General features: G+C 34.8%; 1 protein-coding gene across 19 annotated transcripts in view; it reads left to right on the forward strand.

Moving 5' to 3' along the window:
• Positions 1 to 12,132, forward strand: part of KIF27 (kinesin family member 27) — a 106,568-nt gene that overhangs the window by 32,857 nt on the left and 61,579 nt on the right. For 18 of the 19 annotated variants that reach the window (XM_073806018.1, XM_019940354.3, XM_019940358.3 and 15 more), the window contains 2 exons: positions 3,912 to 4,055; positions 10,414 to 10,620. In XM_073806018.1, coding sequence (XP_073662119.1) covers positions 3,912 to 4,055; positions 10,414 to 10,620 — 351 coding nt within the window. The remainder of the gene's footprint in view (positions 1 to 3,911; positions 4,056 to 10,413; positions 10,621 to 12,132) is intronic. The other variant, XM_019940356.3, reaches the window with a different exon arrangement.

Raw genomic sequence — 12,132 nt, forward strand, 5'->3', positions numbered from 1 at the left:
GAAAAGATATAGGTAATAAGACGGCTTTCTATTTAGAAATCTTTCCTCAATATCTATTTGTATGTATTAGAAAGAAACCTCTATTACAGCAATTCTCAAACTTTTTGCTCACAAGTTTTCTTTACTTTCTTCAAATTGAGGTTCCCTAAAGAGCTTTTGTTTGTGTGGGCTGTTATCTATTGATATTTACCATATTAGAATTAAAACAACAAATTTAAACTATTAATTCACTCAGAACTAACAATAATAACCCAATTACATGTTAATATAAAGAACATTTTTTCATTAAAAATAACTATTTTCCAAAACAAAAAAATTTAATAACAGTGGAATTGCTTTATATTTTTTCAAATCTCTTTTCATGTCTGATTTAATAGAAGACAGGTGGATTTTCATATCAGTCAGCATGCAGTTTGTTGCAATATGTTGTTTTAGTTGAAGTATATGAAGAAAATCCAGCCTCATCTAGATTTGTAGCTGGAAGAGAGGAATATTTTAATGACTTTTTCAGATAATTGTGCATATTCTTTGACATTATATCAAAACTCAACAAGCGGAAATTTCCTAAAGGTTACCTGCAATGTGGGATTTGAAACCATTTTGTTACATTAACATTCACTGATTTTTATCTTGTACTTTGAATGGATCTTTTATCCACACACGATTTTGAATCAACATGCATTGGACACTTGAAAAATATTTGTTTACTAAATTATGAAGATCTTTCAATGCTGACACATTTCACTGTACACTATCAAAAAAATCACATTCCTTAATATCACCACTGATGTCACCTGCAAAGTTGTTAATTACTGGAAGCTGTCAAGTTTACAGTAGCAGAAGTGTTTTCCAAAATTCTAATTTTTGCATGAAACCTGAATTTTATCATTTGCAACAAATACTATTAGTTGTTTTCCTTGAAATGATGGTTCTGTCACACATACAAGTGTGAATAGTTTGTCTGTTGTTCTTTAGAGGAAAAATAGCACCCTATGAAAAATGTGGCTAGTTCAGCTTGCAACTCAAACAGTTGCACAAGATTTTTTGCCCCAGATAACTATCACCCTTCAGTATACAGCAGAACTACTTTATGCATACCTCCCATTTGACACATAGAATACTAAAAAAGTGCTCATGTGTTGAGATTTAATGAAATCATGTTTATTCCTTCATCAAGATATTCTTAAGTGAAACTGGCATTTGTTGGTTTGTTTGTATTGTTAGGGCACAGCAGTGAAGAATACAGTGGCTACCACTACAGTTTGGTGACACTTTCTTTATTCATACTAGGAGCCAGCAGTATTACATATCATTGTTTTTGCACCATCAGTACAAATGACAACATGGTGAAAAAGGCAAATATCATTTTAGTATAACTAGGAAAATGGTTTTAACCTCATGGATACCCTGAAAGGATCTAAGTTTCATGCTAAAAGATTCACTACTGAATACACTACGAGAACTGCTGCTCTTTTACAAAGCTTTGATCTTTAAATATAAGCATATAAAGTACTGCTTTTAAAATCATGGATTTTTTTTTTTTTAAAGGTAGTAACTCTGCTCTGCCTTTTTCTTAAATAGAGCAGGCCTGGCCCTTCCTGTTTGGTATAAGAAACTGGGAGAACATTAAGTACAGGTAATAGGAAGCTTGAACTTTGTGGTACACTATAGGAGTTGGTGGTAGAAAGCATGCTTCTAAGATGACTGATTTTGGAAGCCCACAAAACCCATCTGCTTGGGGGTGAGATGGGTAGTAACCTCCTCTCTCCGTCTGTTGGAAACTCTAAATTTAAACTTGCTCTAGATAATGTACTCTAGATTATGATATCCCAAAGATATTAACAGTCTTGATGAAAAATGGTACCATGATCAGATAGTTTTGGGAAATGCTAGGTTGCAAAAAACAAACAGGTTTCTTAATCCAAAGACTTCCCAGAACTTTGAAAAGTACTGATGTATATTGTGAGTCTCCAGGTGAGAGATATAGCATTCAGTGTTTCCCAATTTAAAAAAATGGATTCCCTTTTTTGGTCTGCAACCTTCTAGGCCTAGTAATCTATGGATACCACTGAACAGCAAATAGACAAATGATTGGTGTCATTCCTTACCCCATATGTCTCTTTAAAAAATTGTTTTTTAAACTTCATTTCTGTTCTTTTTTTCTGTGAGAGAATATAGTAGTTAAGAACATGGGTAACAAACTTCAAAGGTTTGAATCCCAGCTCCTCTGTTTACTAGCTCTCTGACCTTGGACAAGTACTTAACCTCTCTGTGCTTCAGTTTCCCTACCTGTAAAATGGAAACACTAATAATAAGCTCCGTTTAGGGTTGCTTTGAAAGCTATTAGAGCATTATTAGTTCCCATAAAGTGATGATAAAGATGCCTGAGCTATAGTAAGGCTTAATACACATTAGCCTATTATGATCTCCTCTCATTTATTCTTCTTCTACCTGGGCCTAGGTTATACATCTGTGGCAGCTAAGGGATTGGACTCAGTAGTTGTAGGTAGGGCCACGTGCCAGGGGTTCTGTGAAGGCAGCTCATCCCCTCATAAATACCTCTTAAGTCTCTTGGTTACTTTTGTACTCCATAATTTGAACACAGGGACAGTATGTGAACATGAATATACTCAACAGATAAATACTTTTAAATAAATAATAAACAATAAAACTGTAGTTTATAAAGTATATGTAAAAATATTTAAATATGCAGCACTGGGAGAGCAGTTACATTTTAAGCTTCTCGGATGGGCAATTAATTGCCCATAGCAGAGGGTATTAACTAATGAGAATTATAGTTATATTTTATTTTAAAAACAGAAAAGTCATAAAGGTCATATAAATATATAGGGTTATAAGGACCATCAGGGTCATGCGTCCTCTCCTTATTTGGTCATTCAAAGATCCCAAGCAGAGAAAAGAAGGGACTTGCCCAAAGTCCCAAGGGAAGGCTGTAGCAAATTCAAGGCTGGCCTTAGTCCGTGGGTTCCCAGTGCAGAGGCCCATCCACCTCCACACCACCGCCTGAGAGGTCACGCACATGCTCTGGTCTTGTGAATTAAATCTTGTTTGTAAAGAGAGCACCATTTTGTAAATAGCTACTCTTTCTTCTCTTTTCCTGTGGCTTAGCGGAAAGAGCATAGGCTTCGGATCTAGAAAGGCCCTGGAGTTGACTGTCAGGAGTTTGGTTTTATCCAGTGTGTTGTCCTGGGAAGAGGTGTTAACTCACTGAGCTTTAGTTTCTTCATGAAAAAGAAATCATGTCAATTCAGTGAGATATTTTTAAAATGCCAAGTTACAATCTAGCATAAAGTAGACCCTTGATCAATGTTAATTTTCTGTTTATTTAGTTCAAAATTTGTTTTAAAAGTATTATTTGCATATCCCGAGTTTATTTGGAGACAGGCAAACTAAGAAAACTATACGTTTAACCATATTTCCAGACATCTTCAAAATATATCTCTTTTTAGTGAAAGGGTGCAAAATTAGCAAATGTTCTTTATTTAAACATCCAGATGCACTGTTATACTCTATAGGTCAGTTTGGGAAATGTGACCTCTTTGATTTTTAAAAACCCACATTAAAATCTCATGGCAATTCTAGAAAACTTATAAAAATCTCATTGAATGTACTCTAGAACTTGAATAACTGGCTTCAATGTTAAAATGCAGGAAATAAAAGTAAGGAAAATCTTCCTGTCTTTGTGGTGATTAATTCTTACATTATAGCAGTAATAGGTCCTCTCAGCTGTTTCTGCCTTTCTTATAAAGAAACCAGAAACAAAGGATAAGACAATTTTAAGAGACATCTTCAAGGTGTCATTAAACCACAGTTTTTGTGGTATTATGTGGGCTCGCTCTCGAGTACTTTCCATATTGAATCTCTCTTGTGCTTTCTTTCCCTCCCCGCAGTGTGCTCTTGCTGCTGCTGAAGTAGTATTTAATCAGAAGGACCTGGAAGTGAAGGAACTAAAGAATCAAATGCAAATGATGATGCAGGAAAACAAAGGACATGTTATATCTTTGAAAGAAGCGCAAAAAGTGAATAGGTTGCAGGTAGAGTTTTTTAATGTACCTTGCTCTGTATATTTCATTGGAATAGTACATGACTAAATAAAATAGCATTGTAAATGATAAGTGGGAATGTTTGCAAAAATAGGTTTCAGATGGAGTTCTGGACACAAGCACCTGAAAGAGTTATTACAGTTTTCCTCCTAAATTGGTGTGAAGGGAAAACATTTTTATAGTTAGCTTGACTTATATTTCAAAAATACAAAACCTGGGGCTTCCCTGGTGGCGCAGTGGTTGGGGGTCCAAGTGCCGATGCAGGGGACGCGGGTTCGTGCCCCGGTCCGGGAAGATCCCACATGCCGCAGAGTGGCTGGACCTGTGGGCCATGGCTGCTGGGCCTGCGCATCCAGAGCCTGTGCTCCTCAGCGGGAGAGGCCACAACAGTGAGAGGCCCGCGTACCGCAAATAAACAAACAAACAAAAAAACAAAACCTTATACCCAGGAACTTAATTTGCAAATCATATTATGGTTATCCTTTCTTTATACTTTCCCTTCCGTTGTTTGCCAAAGTAATAGGCAATATGATATTGTCAAGTGTTGGAAGGTAAACACATAATTTAAACTTTTTGATTTGTTAGATTATCGTTTTATACTCCATCAGTGATTTGCTCTTTAATTTTGGCTAAATATTTCAATTTCTCTATCTTAGCTTTTCTGTATTAACATGGATGTGCCTGCAGAGTAACATGGTATGTCCCTAAATATTATACTCCCTGGCTATGAACCCTACCACCCCCCCCAAACAGTTAATTTCATTTAAAGACTTTAGCTTCCTATCAAGGAGTAACTACTGCTCTGAGTAATAATCTGATTCAGACAAATTAGACTTTGATTTTGACATTATTTTTGTTTTCTTTTTTAACCCTTCTAATTCTGTAATAATTTAAAAACATAAAACATATATAAAATAATATGTGTTGTTCAGTGATTTATCACAAAGAGAACAGCTGGGTAGCCACCACCAGTTCAAGAAATAGCACACTGCCAGCCCCTCGGAAGCCCTTAGTCTCTCCTCCTCGGAGAGAGCTGCTCTCCTAATTTTCATAATGATAATTTCCTTGCTTTGCTTTGTGGTTTTACTATGTATCCTTGAACACTACAGTTTAGTTTTTGGAATTTTTATAAATTTAATCATTCAATATATATTCTTTAGTATCTGGTTGCTTTTATTGAACATTTTATCTGTTCTGATTCATCCACGTTGTGTGTAGCTGTAGCTTGATTAGTTTATAGCTGTACAGGATTTCATTGTATGAATATACCACAATTTATTTTTCTGTTCTACTGTGGATAGACATTTTTTTCTATGAATTTTCTTAAACATGTCTCCTGGTGCACACGCACACACATTTCTTTTGGATTTGTGCCTAGGAGTTGAATTGCTAGGTCATAGGGTAGGCGAATCTTCAACCTTAGTAAATGATACCAAACTTGTTTTCCAGTTTAAACTTGCACAAGCACTGTATGAGCATTCCTGCTGCTCCACTTGCTTGCCAGCATTTGTTATTGTAAAGTTTTAAATCTTAGGCAATCTGGTAGGTATATAATATTATTTTATTGTGGTTTTAATTTTCACTTCCCCGATGACTAGTGAAGTTGAGCACTTCTTCATGTTTTTTTGCTATTTGGATACCTTCTTTTGTGAAATGCTCATTCAAGTTTCTTGCTTGCTTTCCTATTGGACTGAGTCTTTCTATATTATCTTCTAGGAGCTTTATTGTTTTGCCTTTTACATTTTGCTGTACAGTTCTCCTGAAATTGATTTTTGCGTATGGGGTAAAGTAAAGGTCAAATTTCATTTTTTTTCCATATAGCTATCCATTTGTTCCAGCGTCACTTTTTGAAAAGGCCATCTTTTCACCACTGTCTTTGTCATAAGTCAAGGTTCATTCATGCATGCATCTATTGTATATTTCTGGGACTTCTGTTGTATCTCATTGGTTTTTCTGTCTTTGGACCAATGTCACATTTCTTATTTATTGCAGGTTCCTAGTAAGTCTAGATATTCTATAGAGCAAGGCCTCTGCTCTGTTTTCCTCCTCCCCAAGAAAGTCTTGGTTGCTCCATATAAATTTTAGAATCAGCTTTTCAAGGACCACAAAAAAAAACAACAAAAACTTTTGTGATTTTGGTTGGGATTGCATTAAATCTATAAGATACATTTGGAAAGAGTTAACATCTTTTGATCATGAGTCTTTTCACTAACCCATGAACATGGTATATTCCTCCATTTACTCATGTTTTCTTTGGTTTTTCTCAATAATGACTTTTTTGTGTGTATGTAGAAGTATTGCACATCTTTTGTTAGATTCATTCCCAGGTACTTTATTTTTTTATGTGACTGTAAATGGAATCTTTTCAGATTTTCATTTTTTGTTGGTATGTGTAACTGTATTGATTTGTGTATGTTGATAGCTTATACCCAGCAACCTGATTAAATTCATTTTTTAATTCTGATATTTTATGTAAATTCTTTAGGATTTTCATTTATAATTATGTCATCTGCAAATGAAGACATTTTTATTTCTTCCTTTATGATCCTTATACCTTCTGTTTTTTTTTTAACCTTACTTCATTGACTGACATCTTTAATACAGTGTTGAATACAAGTGTTGATACCAAACATCCTTGTCTTGTTTCCAACTGCTGAAGAAAAGCTTTCACTGTTTCACTATTAAGTATCATGTTTGCTGTAGATTTTTTTTTTTTTTTTTTTTTACTTTTTGGCTGCATTGTGCAGTATGCGGAACTTCCCCGACTAGGATCAACCTGTGCCTCCTGCGGTGGAAGTGTGGAGTCTTAACTGCTGGACCACCAGGGAAGTCCCAATATATATATATTTTTAATTTATCCTTTATCAAACCAAGGAAAATTTCTTTGCTGAGAATTTTTATTATGAATGGATATTAAATTTTATCAAATGATTTTTCTTTATCATGATTTCCTCCCTTTATCCCGTTAATGTGGTGAATTATATTGATTTTTCTAATTTTTAAACCAATCTTATATTCCTGGAATAAACCTTTCTTTGGGTCATGATGTATTGTGTTGGGGGTCCCCAAGACCACCCTCAGGTTGGATGATGAACCAGGAAGACTCAGCATATAGTTGTGCTCGTGGCTAAGATTTATTACTGTGAAAGGAGAGCAAAGGGAACGGGGACATAGAGTGAAGTCCAGGAGAAACCAGGCACAGGCTTCCAAGAGTTGTCTCCCGGTGGAGTCATCCACATGTGCTTAATTCCCCCAGCAAAGCCTGTGACAACTCACGTGAAATGTTGTCTACCAAGGAAACTCAGTAGAGACTCAGGTTTTATTGAGGGTTGGTAATGAAGGCATTCTCTGCCCACCATGTACCAAAATTCCAGACTACCAGAAGGAAAGCAGGTGTTCAACATAAACCACCTTGTCTGTACAAACACTTTGAGCACAGTGAGCCACTCTTACCAGTTAGGGTGTTGGGAACCCTCTTAGGATCCAAGTTCCCAGACACCAGCCAATGGACAACCTCTTAAGCAGGTCTTTCAAAGGATAGCAGTCAGGTCTGCTGTGTTAACTGTTTTCTACAAGTGTCCTTGATTTGGTTTGTGATTATTTTGTTAAGGATTTTAGCATCTCTATTCATGTGTGAGATTAGCCTATATTTTCCTTTCTCAAAATATTCTTGTTAGATATTGTAACAAATTAGGTTAGCCTAATAATATAGGTTAGGTAGCATTCCTTCTCTTTCTATACTTTAGAAGAGTGTGTGAAAAATTAGTGTTATTTCTTCCTTAAATGTTTGGTTGAATTCACCTGAAAAACATTTGGGACTGGAACATTTCTTTGTGGAATGTTTTATTATGAATTCAATCATATTTTCTTTTTGCCCCCCTTTTGATAAGGTTTATTTGTCTAAGAATCTAACAACTGTGTCTAAGTTTTCATATTTATTGGCATAAGTTTGTAATAGTCTCTTATCTGTTTAATGTTTTTAGACGTGTGATGATATCCCCCTTTTCATTCCTGGTTATTTGTGCCTTCTCTCTTTTTTTTTTTTTCCTTGATCAACTTCACCAGGGATTTATCAATTTTATTAGTCTCTTCAGAGAAGAAATTCTTGACTTTGTTGATCTTCTCTAGTATATGTTTATTTATTATTTAATTAATTTCTACCCTTATCTTTATTATTTAATTTTTTCTGCTTTTTTGGGGATAGCATCCTATGCTATCTTTCTAAATTCTTTAGATGGATGCTTAGTTCATTGATTTTTAGCCTTTCTATATATTTTTAGCCTTCTATAATATATGTATTTAAATTTATATGTTTCCTCCTAAGCTTATTTTTACCTGCATTTCACATTTGCCTCAAAATATTTACTAATTTTTATTGTGACTTTTTTCTTTGACCTATGGGTTATATAGTTATTTTATTTCCAACACATGGAGGATTTCTTTTTATTAACTTTTAGCTTAGTTGGATTTATCAATTTTTAGCTTAATTGTATCATTTCAGTTCTTTGTGTTGAAAATTGCTTTATGGCTTAGCATAAGGCCAGTTTTTGTAGATACTACAGAAGTGTTTGAAAAGAATGTGTATTCTGCAATCATTGGGTACTCTTAATCCTGTTTATCCTGTTATTCAAATCTATATTTTTACTCACTTTTTGGGGGTCTTTTTGTCATATCAGTGATTTAGAGTGATGTTAAAATCACCCACTATAATTTTGGATTTGTCTTGAGAATAGTGACCATTTTTGCATTATATATATTTAAGCTCGGTTATTAAGTACATAGAAATGTAGAATTGTTACATCATCCTGGTAAATTGACCTTTTTTTTAAATCACTTTTTCCCTCATTTTATCTCTTCTAATGGTTTTTGCCTTAAAGTCTATTTTATATTAATATAGCTATACCAGCTTTCTTTTGATTAATGTTTACATGGTATCTCTTTTTCCATCTTCTTTTTAATCCTTCTGTGTCTATTTTAGTTGTGTTTCTTGTAATTAGCAGGTTAGATAATTTTACAATTCTTTCTGACAGTCCTTATCCTTCAATTGGATTACTTAGTTCATTTCTGAATTTAACATAATTACTATTACATTCTGGTTATAATCCCACCATTGTGATTTTTACTTATCCTATCTGCTCTATGTTTCTTCTTCTCTCCTTCTTACCTTCTTTTGGATTAATTGTGTATTTTTAAATTTACTTCATTACCTTAGAAGTTGTACTTTCACTTTTTTTAGTGGTTATTCTGGAGAGTATACCATGCACCCTTGACTTAATACAGTCTAATATTAATTGGTATTTTTACCCTTTTCCTAGAGAGTATAAGGACTCCATTTAATATCCCCCGTCAACTTATATGCTGTTGATGTTTTATATTTTAATTATCTGAATACATGACTTTTAAAATAAAGTTACATTTTATAGCTCAGCATTAACACAGTGAAAGTTTAGGGTTTTTTTTCTCCTATTTAAACATTATAATACATGTGAAATATTAAGATGAATGACATTTCTTATTTACATAATTTTGTGCTTATAAAACAAAGATTGATGTTAGAGCTTTCTAGATTGGATATACTTCAAAATTTTTCTTTAGAGGATATGTAAGAAGCTAAACCACACACGGTGTCTCCCCCCCCCACCCCCCCATATAATTTGTTCTGCCTTTGATTTCCAAGTTCTTTCTCCCACGACTCTCAATTGCCTATCTTCTATCTCTTTGTGTTTCTGGCTTTCTTTTTTGCTGAGTAAAGGCTTTCACTTCACTGCACCTGTTACCACTTTCTGTCCCCTTTGCTGTCACCTCAGCTCTTTGCAATTTTCTACACTTTTTAACTTTCTGGTCTCTTGTTACTTCTTGGATTTCACTCTGAAGTTTCAAACTTTTATAAAGATCAGCTAATCACAGTGCTTCAGGTTGGCAAGCTAACCAGTCACAGTGTGTGGGGCACTGTCTTGCACACTCTTTAGGCTGTATTTATCGGCTTACTATTCGAAAGTTTTTACCACTCAGGACAATCCTAAATTCTTGTGAACACCAGAAAGCTAGTCTTTGTTTTTTGGGTTTTTTTTTTTAGAAAAAAAAATTTTTTTTTTTTTTTGGCTGCGCCACACACCCTGCAGGATCTTAGTTCCGTGACCAGGGATGGAACCTGCGCCCACTGCTGTGGCAGTGTGGAGTCTTAACCACTGGACCGCCAGGGAAATCCCAGAAGGCTAGTCTTTGGATAAATGAGGTTTTACTGTTTTGTTAAGGTAGTTGTAATTTTGGTCGATGTACAGTTATTTTTAATCATTATACACATACTGAGGTTCTCTGTTTTTAAAATTCTTATCTCTCTTCTACAAAGAATGAAAAAATAATAGAACAACAACTTCTTGTGGATCAACTGAGTGAAGAACTAACAAAACTTAACCTGTCAATGACTTCGTCAGTTAAGGAAACTTGTGGTAATGGGCCAGATGCCAGGATACCTGAAAAGAGACCATATACTGTACCATTTGATACCCGTTTGGAGCATTATATTTATATTCCAGCAAGATCAGATTCCAGGAAGGTAAAGTCTAAGCATTAATTTCTTTCTTATTATGAGATTTTAAAAATATTGTATATAATATAATATCACAGTGTATTTGTATAGTCTTAGCAGGTTTTTTTTTCCATTTGGTTTCATACACTTTTGTTTATACTCTTCTTTTTTGTTTGTTATGTATACTCTTTTTAAAATCATGCTTCTTTTTAATAAAAAAATTAATAGGTAGGAGAATGTATAGATACATTTGGAAGGAATAGTTGAAGATAATGCTTACATTTATCAAGGAGAAAAAAGCTGCTCTTTGCTATTGTATTTTCAGACATGACTAAGTCTGATATCTTCATGAATTTTTTCTATCTTTAATTACCCAACCCAAGTTGATGAGGTTGGAGGTATTTATTTTGACTTACTTTGTCTGTCTGATTATTTTCAAAATGACATTTATGTGTTATTCAGTCTTGCCAAGTTTGACATAATCAAGACTATATAAAAATGAGTGTGAAGTTTCATCTTAATTTTTATTTATTTATAAAAAATATGTGTGTGGGTGGTAAATATGTGCACACACTGATTTCTCTTGAAAAATCAAGGAATCTCCACCATGGAAAAGACTAATTAGCAGATTCATGAATTTTGGTTTCCATTTATTAATTTTAGGACTGGAAATGATTTGTTTGAGATCTATACATTGGTTACAGTCAAAGGGATAAGAAATATGAGAGGTGTCATAGACTTTGCAGTCAGGCTGGCTTGGGTGTGGATACCATCTCTATGGTGTAGGCCTGGATGGATGACTAAAACCGTATGAACCCCAGGCTCCTTATCTGTCAGAATGGGGGACCTGCGGGGGTGTATGGAGGATTTACATGAGATGTTGACTCCAAAAGTGCCTGGCACACTGCATCCTAACACATGTTCATGGGGTGCTTCTACTATGTCCCAGGCTCCATGCCTCAGAATGAGTGGGACAGATGCTGCTGTTACCTCTACAGTTTTCAATTTTGAGTGGTTGGATTTAAAATTTAAACCATCGTTACTATTAATTTCAGTTAAACTTTTTAGAGTTATTGACATTTTTTTCTTGGTTGAATACATGGTAAATTTCCATAGAACATTTGAGAAGAAAGATAAGGTCTTCGTAGGATTCAAATTGGATATCTATTAATTCAACTTAATTATATATCAAGTCTTCTATATTAAAAAGAATTTTTTTTACTATTGGCTAGTAATGTGAAAGAATTTCCTGTTTCTGTTCATTCTTTGTTTTTCTTTTTAAATTTTTTTTTGGCTGCGTTGGGTCTTCATTGCTGCATGTGGGCTTTCTCTAGTTGAGGTGAGTGGGGGCTACTCTTCGTTGCAGTGCGCGGGCTTCTCATTGCAGTGGCTTCTCTTGTTGCGGAGCATGGGCTCCAGGCGCGCAGGCTTCAGTAGTTGTGGCACGTGGGCTCAGTAGTTGTGGCTTGCGAGCTCTAGAGTGCAGGCTCTGTAGTTGTGGCGCACGGGCTTAGTTGCTCCGCGGCATGTGGGATCTTC

Source organism: Tursiops truncatus, chromosome 6 (genome assembly GCF_011762595.2).
Source record: "Tursiops truncatus isolate mTurTru1 chromosome 6, mTurTru1.mat.Y, whole genome shotgun sequence".
Lineage (NCBI taxonomy): Eukaryota > Metazoa > Chordata > Mammalia > Artiodactyla > Delphinidae > Tursiops > Tursiops truncatus.